This window comes from Equus przewalskii, chromosome 17 (assembly GCF_037783145.1).
Source record: "Equus przewalskii isolate Varuska chromosome 17, EquPr2, whole genome shotgun sequence".
Lineage (NCBI taxonomy): Eukaryota > Metazoa > Chordata > Mammalia > Perissodactyla > Equidae > Equus > Equus przewalskii.
In genome coordinates this window covers 77,136,276-77,152,069 of record NC_091847.1, presented here as the reverse complement: position 1 = coordinate 77,152,069, position 15,794 = coordinate 77,136,276, and the positions used below count along the sequence as shown (strand labels likewise).

General features: G+C 35.9%; 1 protein-coding gene across 7 annotated transcripts in view; it reads right to left on the bottom strand.

Moving 5' to 3' along the window:
* Positions 1 to 662: 662 nt before the first annotated feature.
* Positions 663 to 15,794, bottom strand: part of CYP20A1 (cytochrome P450 family 20 subfamily A member 1) — a 55,332-nt gene continuing 40,200 nt past the window's right edge. For all 7 annotated transcript variants that reach the window (XM_070580856.1, XM_070580860.1, XM_070580861.1 and 4 more), the window contains 4 exons: positions 14,246 to 14,357; positions 12,949 to 13,013; positions 1,836 to 1,925; positions 663 to 1,686 (listed from right to left, as the gene is read on the bottom strand). In XM_070580856.1, the coding sequence (XP_070436957.1) occupies positions 1,536 to 1,686; positions 1,836 to 1,925; positions 12,949 to 13,013; positions 14,246 to 14,357 (418 nt within the window). In that variant the 3' untranslated portion in view covers positions 663 to 1,535. The remainder of the gene's footprint in view (positions 1,687 to 1,835; positions 1,926 to 12,948; positions 13,014 to 14,245; positions 14,358 to 15,794) is intronic.

Genomic DNA, 15,794 nt, shown 5'->3' with positions numbered 1-15,794 from the left:
CAAGATGCTAGGAACTAAAGAATACATTTCACTTAAAGTTTAAGGACTTAAATTATTCCATAAATTAAACATTTTTGTCAGAAGTAAAGGCTGCATCTAATTATTTAAATTCTATGTTAACCACTCGCAACTAGGTCCAAAACGTCAGCTATCTGACCACAAACAGCATAAATTAACTCAATTAATAAGTAGGGTACATTCACAAAACTAAAATGACAGGTGAAATTCAGCAGTGCCAGAAATAAGCCCACTTGCAACAACATGCGCCATTCTCCTTCCTCTTCTCTGTAGCCGCACTTGGCACACTTCCTTCAAGTGTCTGTAAAACACAATTCTTCAACAAGAGCGTAACTGAAAAAGGTGGACTAAGCTACAATGCTATCAATAAAAAGAGTATTAAAATATAAACCTTATCAGTACTCAAGTGTAAATCTTGAAAGATATTTAAAATATTTTTGAAATAGCCCCAGTATTTCTTTGCTTACTAGCAAGAGTCACCTTTTTCTAAGTTTATTAGCTATTTTCTCCTGTAAAGGCTGTTTACTCATGTCTTTTGTCCATTTATCTACTGTATGTTTTTTTACCAATTTGCAGGAGTTCTTTAAATATAATATGGATATTATCCCTTTCTGTCATATATTTTGCAAATATTTTCACCCATCTTTGTTTTCTTTTTGTTTTTTTAATTTGGTTTTGGTTTTTGATTAGGGCGCTCTCATTTTTTTAATAAGTTCATTATGTTTAGTATATGACAATAATAAATAATAAATTTAGGAATTCTGTTTCCTCCACAAATGATCATTAGTAGAGTAATATAGTGCTGCTAAGATTTCCAGCAAACAGGACCGACAAGCCTCAATCTTAGTTTGTCACTTAGGAGGGGTACTTCAAAACACATTAAAAAACAACTGTATTATTTTCCAAATGATTCAGAGCTGTTCAAAATGATGAGTCTTGTATAAGCCATGAAATGAACACTATTGTCTGGAAAGGCATAAAAATAGCAAACACAAGGCAGGTTACCCAATAAAGTACTCAAATCTAATAACAATGACTAAACAAAGTAATTTACAGTGAGAAAAATTAAAATATTAATCCAAGAAACAAAATTATGGGAAGTCCTTTTGTTTCCCTTTAAGGTGATTTATTGGAAATAGGTAAAGGAGTTAGAACTATGTTTCTCTTTTATGAATATTCTGAAAACGTGATTCACCAAATTCTGCAAAATAACTTCTCTCTTCAAGAATATTAATTTTAGAAATCAAACTAAGCAAAAGAATACAAAGACAATGGCATAGAAAGTGATAAAACAAAAACTAAAAGTAGAAAGCGTCCCATTAAAATAATCACTATATTGATGTAATAAGTATAAATGTATATCACACATTAAGAAAATCTGATATACAAAAATCCAAATTTACATAATTAAGTACTAACAGGTGTTCATATTACACAATGATACTTGGTTTATAAAAGGAGTAAACACAGATTTTCTAAATGGTCATGTTCTTCAACAAAGCTAAGCACATAAGATTTTAACATCTCTTTGAGACAGTGATCCAAGCTTCTTCCTTGGAGGACGTTACCAGTTCATACTTAGTTTCAATAACTTGGCCCTCCACAGAAAGCAGGTGCAGTCTCCTCACCAATACACTCAGAAGTACTGTGGTCACCATATACGCACACCTAGTGAGGAAGAAAGTTGACTGGTTACTAAAGATTAGCAATTATACTTTAATTATATGGATGGCTCATTCTCATCAACAGTGATCATCAAAATTGTAAGTCCAAAGTCTGGCATCTTTCCTTTCACTTCACTTTCCCCATCATCTCACCTCAACTCCGGGCACTCCTGTGTGCCTGAGAATCCAAGCAAGGAGAAAGTTTTCATGACCGATTCATCATCAAACCGCTCTGGATCAAACCTAAAAAGAAGATTTGGGGCCAATCACAACAGAGCTCCACTGGCATTTTACATATTTCCACTATAGGAACACAGGCATATAATAAACTTTAAAAACTACTGACAACAGAAACTGCTGTCACATTATATTCGAATTTCACCTATTATTATGTTCCCAAATTACTGAACATATCGTCTCTTTCTGCTTATTTTATTATTTCTAAACAATTTATGCAAAATACATTTCTCTGGAATCAGCAAGGAATGAAACCATAACACAGTTTTACATCTTTTTGTGAGATATAAGGATAAATCATATAAAATCACATAATGAATACTTAAATTTAAGTGTTCAAAATATCTGTTACATGAGGTCATCTGACCAATGTGAGGCATTTTACATTGTCTCTTCAATTAAAATTTGTTTCTTAAAATTGAAGACACTAGACTCAAAATTATATTCATCAATTACATTACACCCAGACTTATTAACGAGCCAGGGTAACGAAGAGGCTAAGAAGGGTTTTTTATTGTGCAGAGTTCCACACTGTAAAAAGTCACTGTGGAAACGGATATTTTACACAAAACAACCCACTCACCACGGAGCATAAAAATTCCTCTCAAAAACAAATGTTTTTAAAAGATCGAAACTCTATCATGAAGGAAAAAAAAAAAGGAAGAATTCTGCTTTCATTTTCTTTAAAAAAAGTGTAAACTACCTTTCAACTTTTGGAATATACTATATTTATATAAAGAGTCCATAGAAAAATGTTATCAAATGTAATCACCTTTTCCTTTCATAAACTATCTTGAAAATTGAGACTCTTGAAGATACCTTGTATTTTCACATTAAAAGAGAGTCAAAATTGATTTTTCCAATTTTTATAAAATACCTTACAATTTTAAGGGTTAAAAATAAAATAAAAACCAAAATAAAAGACAGATCATTTAATCTCAAATATTGAGGCATTTTTTTCTTTCTTTTTATTTTTCAGCTTTCTTTAAGTATAACTGACAAATAAAACTGTAACATATTTAAAATGTACAATATGATGATTTGATATACATACACCTTATGAAAGGATTTCCACCCTCAAGTTAACACATCCATCACATTACATAGTTACCATTTTTTTGGTGAGAACACTTAATTTCTACTCTCTCAGCAAATTTCTATTATACAATATAGTATTACCAACCATAGTCACCACGTTATACATTAGATCCTCAAACCTTATCCACCTTATAAGTGAAAGTTTGTACCCTTTTACAGCCCCGTTTCCCCCACCACCGACCCTCCCAGCACCTGACAATGACGATTCTACTCTGTTGCTGTGTTTGATTTTTTTTTTTTAATGTTACACATATAAATGATACCCCGCAACATTTGTCTTTCTCTGGCTGGCTCATTTCACTTAGCATAATGCCCTCCAGGTTCATCTGTGTTGTGCAAATGGCAGGATTTCCTTCTTTTTAGGGGATGAATAATATTCCAGCATGTATATATACATGTCTTCTTTATCCATTCATCTGCTGACAGACACTTAGGTTGTTTCCATACTTGTAAATAATACTGCAATAAACATGGGAGTACAGAAGTCTCTTTGAGACAATGATTTCGTTTCCTTTGGATATATATATACACTCAGAAGTGGCATTGATGGATCATACACTAGTTCTATTTCTAAGTTTTTGAGGAACCTCTATACTATTTTCCACAGTGGCTGTACCATTTACATTCACACCAACAGTGTATGAGGGTTCCCTTTTACCCACATCCTTACCAGCTCTTGTTATCTCTTTGTCTTTCTTGATAACAGACATCCTAACAGGTGTGAGGTGATCTCTCACTGCAGTTTTGAACTGCATTTCTCTGATCAGTGATGTTGAGCACCTTTTCATCTACCTGTTGGCCATTTGTCTATCTTCTTTGGAAAAATGTCCTTTGCTCATTTTTTAATTGGGTTATTTCTTTTTTGCTATATTGAGTTATCTGAGTTCCTTATATATTTTGGGTATTAACCTTGTATCAGGTTGGTGGTTTGCAAACATTTTCTCCCATTCCATAGGTTGCCTTTTCATTTTGCGGACAGTTTTCTTTGCTGCACAGAAGCTTTTTAGTTTGACGTAGTCCCACTTGTTTATTTTGACTCTTGTTACCTTTGCTTTTGATGTCAAATCCAAAAAATCATTGCAAGACCTCTATGAAGGATCTTACCCCATAAGTTTTCTTCTAGGAGCTTTAGGGTTTCAGGTCTTACATTCACATCTTATTCCATTTTGAGTTGATTTTTGTTCATGGTATGTAAGATAGAGGTCCAGCTTCACTCTTTCCCATGTGAATAGCCAGTTTTCCGAGCACCATTTATGGAAGAGACTATCCTTCCCCATTGCATATTCTTGCCTCCTTTGTTGAAAATTAACTGACCACATATGCATGGATTTATCTCTCAGCTCTTCATTCTATGTGTCTATGTGTCTCTGATCTATTTGTGTGTTTCTATGCCAGTACCATACTGTTTTGATTATTCTAGCTTTGTAATATAGTTTGAAATCAGGAAGTGTGATGCTTCCACCTTTGTTCTTCTTTCTCAAGACTGCTTTGCTATTCTGCGTCTTTTGTGATTGCATATGGATTTAAGGATTATTTCTGTGAAAAGTGATATTGAGATCTTGATAAGGATTGTATTGAACCTGTAAATCGCTTTGGCTAGGAAGAACATTTTAACAATATTAACTCTTCTAATCCATGAACATAGATTATATTTCCATTTACATAAGTCACATTTAATATTTTCATCAATATTGTATAGTTTTCAGTGTAGAGATCTTTCACCTCCTTGGCTGTAGTTATTCCTAAGTATTTTATTCTTTTTGATGCTATTGTAAACAGGATGGTTGTGTTAATTTTTCTGATACTTTGTTGTTAGTGTATAGAAATGCAACTGATTTATGTATTATTGATTCTGTATCATGCAACTTTACTGAATTCATTTATTAGTACCAACAGGTTTTGGTGGAATCTTTAGGGTTCTATATGCAATACATGTCATCTGCAAATAGAGACAATTTTACTTCTTCCTTTCTGATTTAGATGCCTTTTATTTCTTTTTCTTGCCTAACTGCTCTGGCTAAGACAGCCAATACTATGTTGAATGAGAGTGGTGAGACCGGATATCTGTCCTGTTCCTGATGCTAAAGGAAAAGCTTTCAGCATTTCACCATTGAGTATGATGTTAGCTGTATGCTTGTCATATATGGCCTTTATTATGCTGAGGCATGTTCCTTCTATATTTAGCATGAAAGGACGTTTAATTTTGTCAAACACTTTTTCTGCACTTACTGAGATGATCATAGGACTTTTATTCTTCCTTTTGTTGATGTGGTATATCACATTTATTGATTTGCATATGTTGAACCATCCTAGGATTTATCCCAGGAGTAAATTCCACCAGATCCTGGTGTATGATCCTTTTAATGTACCATTGAATTTGGTTTGTCAATATTTTGTTGAGGATTTTTGCATCTATGTTCATTAGGGATATTGGCCTGTAGTTTTATTTTCTTGTAGTATCCTTGTCTGGCTTTAGTATAGGGTAATGCTGGCCTCATAAATGAGTTTGGAAATGTTCTCTCCTCTTCTATTTTTGGAAGTTTAAGAAGTTTAAGAAGGATTGGTATTAATTCTGCTGTAAATGTTTGGTAGAATTCACCAGGGAAGCTATCTGGTCTCGAATTTTCCTTTGTTGGGACGTTTCTGATTACTGATTTGATCTCCTTACTAGTAACTGGTCTGTTGAGATTTTCTATCTCTTCATGATTCAATCTTGGTAGGTTTTGTTTCTAGTAATTTATCCATTTCTAGGTTATATAATTTGTTGGCTAATAATTTTTCATAGTAATTTTTTATGATCCTTAGTATTTATATGTTATCAGTTATAATGTTTCTTTTTTCATTTTACAACTTTGAGCCTTCATTATTTTTTTTCTTAGTCTAGCCAAAGGTTTGTCAATTTTGCTTATCTTTTCAAAAAACCAGTTCTTAGTTTCACTGATCTATTCTACTGTCTTTCTAGTCTCTATTTCATTTATTTCCACTCTGATCTTTGTCATTGTCTTCCTTTTACTGACTTTTTGGCTCTGTTCTTCCTTTTCTAATTCATTGCTTTTGCAGTGCTTTTGCAAGAACTGCTTTTGCTACATCTTGTAAGTTTTGGTATGTTGTGCTCTCATTTTCACTTGTCTTGAGATATTTTTTGATTTCTCGTTTGATTTCTTCTTGGACCCACTGGTTCTTCACTAGCAAGTTGTTTAATCTCCCAATATCTGTGAATTTTCCAGTTTTCCTTTTTTGAAGAAGAAGAAGACTAGCCCTGAGCTAACTGCTGCCAATCCTCCTCTTTTCACTGAGGAAGACTGGCCCTGAGTTAACATCCATGCCCATCTTCCTCTACTTTATATGTGGGACGCCTGCCACAGCACAGCGTGCTAAGCAGTGCCATGTCCGCAGCCAGGATCCGAACCAGCGAACCCCAGGCTGCTGAAGCGGAACGTGCACACTTAACAACTGCACCACCGGGCCGGCCCCTCCAGTTTTCTTCTTGTAATTGACTTCCCATTTCATACTGGATTTTTTTTTTTACTCAATAAAAAAAACAATTTTTTCCCCAAGATTTTTAAACATGTAATCAAAAAAAGAATTTGGCATTTTAAAAGTTAGGTTTACAAACTTGACACACTCTTAATAGTAGTAATTATCTATTTATACATTGTTTAAGAAAATAAGGTCTATGAAGACATCAACAAAATATTTAAGAGTTCATTATAAGCTACAGCACTTTGCGATAGGTATCCAGTTTGAATGTAACAAACCACTGTGAGCAAATATATAAAAATATTAAATACAATTCTCTGGAAATATACATGATACCTACAGCTGTTTGTTCAGTGAGATTCTTCCTCGGTTTTTTTTCCTCCTTGTGGTCAGAAAGATAGTTGATATTATTTCAATCTTCTTAAAGTTATTAAGACTTGTTCTGTGGCCTAACACGACACATCCTGTAGAACGTTCCATGTACCCGTGAGAAGAATGTGTATTGTGCTGCTGCTGGACAGGATGTTCTGCCTGTGTCTGTTAGTTCCATCTGATCTAACGTGTGGTTAAAATACAATGTTCCCTTATTGACTTTCTGTCTGGATGCTCTACCCATTGTCGAAAGCGGGGTATCGAAACCCCTTACTATTACTGTATTGTTATCTATTTCTCCCTTCAGATCTATTAATATATGCTTTATTAATTTAAGCATTCCAATGTTAGGTGCATAAATATGTACAAGTGTTATATCCTCTTGATGAACTGACCTCTTTATCACTATCTTTATCACTATCACTGTCACTAAGGATCTTCTTTATATCATTACAGCTTTTGGCTTGACATCTATTTTGTCTCATGTAAGTACACCTACCCCTACTTTATTCTGGTTTCCGTTTGTGTGGAACGGCTTTTTCCATCCCTTCACTCTCAGCCTGTGTGTGTCCTTATAGCTGAAGTCTCTTGGAGACAGCATATAGTAAGGTCTTGTTATACTATCCATTCAGCCACTCTTTGTCTTTGATTAGAGAATTTAGTCCATATACACTTAAAGAAATTATTGATAGGTATGGATGTACTAATGCCATTTTGTTTCTAGCAATGTATAGTTCCTTTATTCCTTTCTTCCTCTTTTGCTCTCTTCTTCTGTGATTTCATGATCTTATGTAGTGAGATGCTGTGATTCCTTCCTCTTTATATTTTGTGTTATTTACTATAGATTTTTCCTTTGTGATTACCAGGAGGATTACATAAAACATATTATAGTTATAACTGTTTATTTAAAGCTGATAATTTAAGTTCAAACACATACAAAAGCTCTACATTCTCATATTCTCTCCTGATATTCTATGTTTCTGACGTCACATTTTATATCTTTTTATATTGTGTACTATTAATAAATTATTATAGTTTTAGTTATTTTTAATAGTTTTGTCTTTTAACCTTTATACTACAGTTAAAAGTGATTTACCCATGACCACTACAATATTATTCATGTTAACTATATATTTACCTTTACCAATGAACTTTATGCTTTCATATGTTTTCATGTTACTAAGTAGCATCCTTTTGTTTCAGCTTGAAGAACTCCCTTTAACATTTTAGCTTTTCTTTGTCTAGAAAATTCTCTCTCTCCTTCAGTTCTAAAGGACAATTCTGCCATGTAGAGTATTTTTGCATGGCAATTTTTTTTGTTTCAGCCCTTTGAATATATCATCCCACTCCCTTCTGGCGTGCAAAGTTTACCCTGAAAAATCTGCTGATTGTGTCATGGGGGTTCCCTGGTATATAACATGTTGCTTTTCTCTTGTTGCTTTTAAGATTCTCTCTTTGTCTTTAACTTCTGACAACCTAATTATAATGTGTCTCGGTGTGGGTCTCTCTAATTCACCTTTTTTGTACTCTTCAGGCTTCTTGAATCTGCATGTCTGTTTCTTCTCCCAGGTAGGGAAGTTTTCAGCCATTATTTCTTTGAGTAAGCTTTCTCTACCCCTTTCTCTCTCTCTTCTCCTTCTCAGACAAGCATAATGTGTATATTGGTCTGCATCATGGTGCCCCTTAGTCCCTTAAGTTATCTTCACTCTTTTTCATTTTTTTTCTTTTTGCTCCTCTGATTGGATGAACTCCACTGCCCTGTCTTCAAGTTTACTGATCCTTTCTTCTGCTTCATCTAGTCTGCTTTGAACCCCTCTACTGAATTCTTCAGTTCAGTTAATGTATCCTTCAGCTCTGTGATTTCTGTTTGGTACTTTTTTATATTTTCTATCCCTTTATTGAAATTCTCACTTTGTTCATACACTGCACTCTTGACCTCTGTGAGCATCTTTATGATTGTTACGTTGAATTTTCCATTGGGTAAATCACTTATCTCCATTTCATTACTATCAGTTTCTGGAGAGTTACCTTGCTTTATTGTTTGGAACATATTCCCTCATTTCTTAATTTTTTGTGACTCCTTGTGTTGGTTTCTTCATATTAGATACAACAGTCACCTCTTCTAGTCTTGAGAGCAGTCTTGTGTAGATGAATCTTATTAATTAGCCTAGCCCAGGCCCCTGGTTGCCTCTCAAACCTTTGTGACTGTCCAAGCTGCTGTCTTTGTTCACAGAGGCTTCCAGCAGTTGAAGGTACGCCCAGGTGTGTTGCTGTCCACAGGGAGAGGACCACAGTCAGCACTTAGAGGCAGGTTGATTAGAAGACGGACTATCCAGGCACAAGCTGAGAAAGTATGTAGTTAAATTCCTTCCAAGGACAAACTGGGAGACAAGTGTTCTTGTCTGTTCCCTCTGTGCGGAGCCCAGGTGTACAGCCACAGGGGGTGCTCCTGCACTCATTTCAAAACTGTTTCTTTGTTTGCTATATAGTCTTGTGGGCTCATAAATGCAAGTCCTGCGGGCTGTGACAGCTAGGGGAGGGGGCCCATCCCTCAGTGGTAGCCATAAAAACTGAACTGCGGGGCTGGCCCCGTGGCCGAGTGGTTAAGTTCACACGCTCCGCTGCAGGTGGCCCAGTGTTTCGTTGGTTCAAATCCTGGGCGCGGACATGGCACTGCTCATCAAACCACGCTGAGGCAGCATCCCACATGCCACAACTAGAAGGACCCACAACGAAGACTATACAACTATGCACCGGGGGGCTTTGGGGAGAAAAAAGGAAAAAATAAAATCTTTAAAAAAAAAAAAAAAAAAAAACTGAACTGCTAGATGTATGGACAAGCTCCTTCCTGAGAGGTATAGGCAAGTTGGCTTTATTAACGGTGCAAGTTGGAAGGAGAAGGTAGGAGAAGTGTCCACCAGCTATTTCAGGCTCCAGGGAAAATCACAGTCAGCACCTGGTGTGTGGTCATTAGAGGCCAGACCCTCAGCCAGCAGCTTGTGAGGTATGCAGTCAAACCCCTTCCAGAGAAAGACTAGAAGATGGGCATTTCTGCCTGCTCCCTCTGTACTGAACTTTGGGGGCTAGCCACAGGAAGTACCTGCTTGCTCGTTAACAATAGCTTCTTTGTTTGCTCTAGTTCTGTGGAACTTATGAATGCAAGACCCTCTGGCTATCAGAGCTAGGTGATTTGGGACACATCCCTCAGATGGCAGCCATAAAAGTTGGGGCACTACATGTGTGCACAAGGGAGATGTCAAAATCAAGCTGACAACTTGATTTTATTGTTGGAGTCAAGGGAGGAGGTGGGGGACGTGCCCACTGGTTCCCCCAGCTCCAGAGGCATCACAGCCAGTAACTAGGTGAGCGCTAATTAGAGGCTGGACCCTCAGGCAGCAGCTCATAAAGTATGCAGTCAACCTCCTTCCAGGGAAAGACTGGGAGGTGGGTGTTTTTCTGCACTGAGCCACTGTAGAAAAGCCACAGGGAGCACTCACGCTCCCACAATGCTCCCATTAAGAGCTGCTTCTTTGTTGGCTACAATGCTGTAGGACTCATGAATGCAAGCCCCGATGGCTTTCAGAGCTAAGTGTTTTGGAAGCCCATCACTCAGGTGTGAGTCCTCAAAGCTGGGGCAATAAATGTGCAGTCCTAACCCTCTGGTCCTCAGGGAGAAGCTGGGAGTAGGGGGTTCCCTCCCAATTGCATGGCACTGTGCTGGGGGTGGGGTTTATGTCAAGATTCTCAGCCTTTCCTACCCTTTCAATATATTTCCTCATTTGTCCAATGTGTAGGAGTCACTCAGCCAGTTTCTAGATTTCTCTCAGAGGGAAATGTTCCACGTGTAGCTAAAGATTCAGTGTGTCCGTGGGAGGAGGGAAATTCAGCAGCCTGCTATGTCACCATCTTGGTCCCAGTCCATATTGAGGTTTTTGACGTTTGCCTTCATCCTTTTCTGTTGAGAATATTATTGTAATCTGGTTTTTAAAGTTGATAATATTTCACCATCTGGTATAGAGTAATTTTTATATTATCACCCGTTTAAATCGTAGAACTTGACCCAGGGTTTCGTGCTCTGAAACACTGCTAATGTGTTAACAGTAATAATGCAAATACATTTGTTTTTGTAAATAAATCGTATCTAGACATTTTTCTAGGGGGAGAATAAGTTAATGTCAGTTACTCACTCAAAAAGAAAACTTATGACCACCACAATGAAATATCACCACATACCTATTAGAACTAAAATTAAAAATAGTGATTATAGTTAATGCTACTGAGGCTGCAGAGACGCTCAATCTCTCAAATACTGCTGGTGAGGATCTCTGAAAAATAGCCTGGCAGTTTCTTGCAAAATTAAACAGGCACTAACCATATGACTCAGCAATCGCACTCTTGGGCATTTATCCCAAAGAAATGAAACCCTACGTTCACACAAAAACCTGCACCCAAATATTCACAGCAGCTTCACTCATAATAGCAAAACACTAAAAACAACCCAAATGTCCTTCAGTGAGTGAAAAGTTGAACCAATTCTGGTACATCCAGACAACAAAATACTATTCAGCCATAAAAAGATACGAAACATCCCGAGGCCGGCCAGTGGCAGCAGTTAAGTTCTGGTGCTTTGGTGGCCCAGGGTTTGCCAGTTTGGATCCTGGGTGTGGACCTATGCACCGCTTATCAAGCCATGCTGACAGCATCCCACATATAAAGTAGAGGAAGATGGGCACAGATGTTAACTCAGGGCCAACCTTCCTCAGCAAAAAGGAGGATTGGAGGTGGATGTTAGCTCAGGGCTAATCTTCCTCAAAAAAATAAATTAAAAAAAGATATGCAACATCCTACCTTGACCTCGAGGGCATTAAGTGTAGTGGAAAAAGTCAATCTCTTCATCTCTGTGTGACAACTGTATTTAAGCTGCAATTAATCAATTGTCTTTACAGGGTCTATCTCAGACCTATGTACATTTTTGTTCCTGTGAACTCTCTCTCAAGGATCATCTCAAGGTGCTGACAAAAATGAATCTCTGGACGTTTCACAAGGAATGGGTAAGGAGGTGCCCAAGTTCAGAAAGCTTTTCCTTGGCATACAACATTATTACTAACATTTCCTAAATTTGATTACATTTGAGTCCTAAAAATTATTTCCACATTTTTAGCATATATTCTTTTCAGTATCTTCAATTTATAACCTAGATTCTCTGAGTGTTTTGAGGATAGAAATAGTGTCAAAAGTTCCAGCAAAGTGCTAATATTTTTCATATTACCCTTAAATTTTATCAAAAACTTGGCATTTTCCCACATGAGAATTTTTTTTAAAGATTTTAAAATTTGAAATTTTAGGTTTTTATAATTCTAAGTACACATTTTTCCACCAACGTATATCTATTTCATTTATTAACAGACTTTCTTTAATATCATTATAATGTTAAAAACTAAATTGACAGGAACACTCAATAAGCCCCAACCTTATACTCCAGAAGTAGGTTTCCTAGTAGTTCAACCATGCCAGCCTCGCCCCCTGCACTTCCCACAGCTGTCTTACCCTAATCAACTCAATACATAACCTTCTTCCGAGGCAGTAAATCTTAACCCATTTCTTTAAGGAAGATTTCACTAGATGCCTATGTAGGAGGCAAACAGTAGTAGCTTTGTTCTTCATCTTTCCCCTCCCTTGCCATTCTCACACACAACACATACACACACAACATCTATTTTCTGAATTCGACTAAAAGCTTAGTAATTGAGACCAACAGCAGGAAAACACAGAAATTACATAAGCAATACCTACTTACCAACAAAAGAATCCCAAAACACCATTGAAATTAAAGGACAACTGTAGAGATCAGGTAACGAGACAGAGCTTAGGACAGAAGTGGTAACAGGGGACACAAAGAACAGCAGACGGCCTATTCATGAAGAAAAGTAGTGAGCAGAAGACAAAAGGAAGGCAATGGCTTTCTTTTGTTGTAACATTGTCACATATTGAATTTTCTCCTCAAAACTTGGAAAAGGATGCAAAACATGCAAATACATAAGAATCAATCATCACAAACACAATGACAGATATTTCATACTTGTGTGGTGACGGCCAAGTACGGGGATCCTGAAGTACCACCCCAAGGGCATAAAGGACAAGGGTCTGTGAAAAAAAAGTTACTCTAGTTAATCAAGGCCGAAAGAGACAACATGACTCCCAGAAAGCCAACTCATCCTAAATGCTCTTATATTATAGATAATGAATACAAAATAAAAATATAAAATAATAGAAGAAAAGACAGGCCATTACTCTGGTGACCTTAGGGTGGGGAAGGCCTCCCCTAAGCATGTCACGAAGTCTGGAAGCCATAAAGGAGTAACAGATTTAACTAAATAAAAATTTAAAACCTGCATCCAGTAAAAACAAAACAAAATACACTATAAGCATCAGTGAAAGATAAAAATAAACTGGAAGAAAATATTTGCCATAAAACTGGAAGCGTTAGTACATATAATATACAAAAAGACATAAGCTAACTAGAAAAAGAGTGAGTTCCAAGCAGATAATTCACAAAAGAAGAAATACAAACTGTTAATATATGTATGAAAAGCTGCTCAATCTCTACAATGATCAAGGAAAAGCAAATTAAAATAATGAGAGAATTTTTCATATAAGATTTGCAAAATATTTGCAAAAGGTTCATAAATCTAGAGGTGGTAAGGATATGGAGAAAAAAGCATTCTCATACATTGTTGCTAAAAATATAAATTGCCTTTTAGAGGGCAATTTAAATTTAACATACATATGCACTTTGACCCAAAAAAACTCCATCTCCAAGGCTCTACCCAATACCTGTACAAGCATATAATTTGTAATAAGAAAAAAATTAATGTCAATCTAAATTTCCATCAGTGGGGACTACTTCAATAAATCACGGTACAGTCATACAGTGGAATATTATGCATCATTAAAATAATGAGTTGAATCTGTTTTAAGTGCCAGTTGTATTCATAGCCATCATGCACTCAATAAAAGAAGAAAATTAAAGAACAATACATGAAGAGAAACTTTTCACGTATAAATTCAGTTTTAAAATACATACACATGTATGTGTATACATACAGACACACAGAGTAATATACATACACAGAAAAAGACCTACAAAAATACACACTAAACTATTAACAGTAGTACTCATGGGGAAAGGAGCCTTTCTTTTATATTGTTTGAACTTTAAAATAAGCATATAGTACTTTCCCATTTAAAACAATTATGTCTTTGATTTAATAATAGGTAGCATTTATTGGACACTTTAAACAATAAAATTTAAAAATGCACACTAAAAGAGTTGAAAAGAGTAAGCGAATGAGTTAAGCATACCAAATGTTCCCTACCTCTCTAGGAATAATAAATTTGTCAACCTTTCCTTCAACATCTTGAAGCCGAGCAGAAACTGGGGTCAGCTTGGCAGCCCGAACAGTTTCACAAAGCACTTGCCGACAATATCTGTTAAAAAAATTTTTTTTGAAGAGCTTTACTTTGGAAGAGGCAGTCTGAAATGTACATACATTTTAAAATGTCTTTCAACAACTTTCATAACCTTCCTAATTTGAAATAGTCACATCATAATTCCTATTTGCTTGAATAAAAATATGTTATAGATTAGAAATATATAAAGTCCAGGTGGGTAAAAATTCAAACAAATAAAAACAGAAGAAAACTCAAAACAAAATTTTTATAATTCTACTCAAAAATTATAAAAATATTGACACAATGCCAGAAACCATAAAGAAAAACACAAATAATCTGACTACAGAAATTTTTTTTAAATATTTGCAATCATCATAAATAAAATTAAAAGACAACTAGGAAAAATATTCACAGTAAATATATCCTTAATGTATAAAAGCTCTTTAAAAATCCATACTTAAAATAATCAAACATCCCAATAGAAATATGGACAGAGAATATAAAAAAGCAGTTCACAAAAAAATACAAATGGCCTGGAAATATATGAAATGATACTCAACCTCATTAACAATGGAAAGACTGCCAATCAAAGCAGTCTTTTTTTTTTTTACTTGCCAGAACAGCAAAGATGAAAAAGAGTGACAATAGACAATATTAACAAAAAATGAAAAAAAACACACTCATATCCAGTTGGTGGAAGTATAAATTGGTACAACCTTTCTGAAGGGTAACTTGGCAATAAATATAAAATATTAATGTGCATCACAATGAGAAGAATAAAAGCTAAACGTTCTGAAATCTTGCCACAAGCCAGTTCTGTGAAATACTTTCTATGGAGTATCTCATTTAATCCTTGTAAGAACCTCATGGATGCTACTATTATTCTAATTTTACAGATTTAAAAAATGAGGCAATTGTTTAAGATCATAGAGCAAGTAAGTGGTGTTGACAGGATTCAAACCCATGTCCGTCTTACCTCATAGCCACTAATCATAAACACTAAACTAGTGCATATATCCTTAAATAATAATTTCATTTCTAGGCCCTTACTAGAAACAATTGGAAATATTAGTAAAGATGTAAGCATAGGAATGTTGATTGTTTACAATATCTAAAAACAACAAAAACAAAAGAGGAAACATCCTTTCCTCTTTGAACAAATATTTATTGGGTACCTACTACGTTAGACACTGAGCTACAACAGTGAACAAGACAGATACTCTCAAAGGAATTCAAAGTCTAGTTGGCAAGGGAAGGGAGAGAGGAAGGGACATTAAGGATGAACAATTTAGGGGCCGGTCCTTGTGGCCGAGTGGTTAAGTCCATGTGCCCCGCTTCGGAGGCCCAGGGTTTCACTGGTTCGAATCCTGGGTACAGACATGGCACTGCTCATCAAGCTATGCTGAGGTGGCATCCCACAGGCCACAGCTGGAAGGACCTACAACTAAAAATATACAACTATGTACCAGGGGG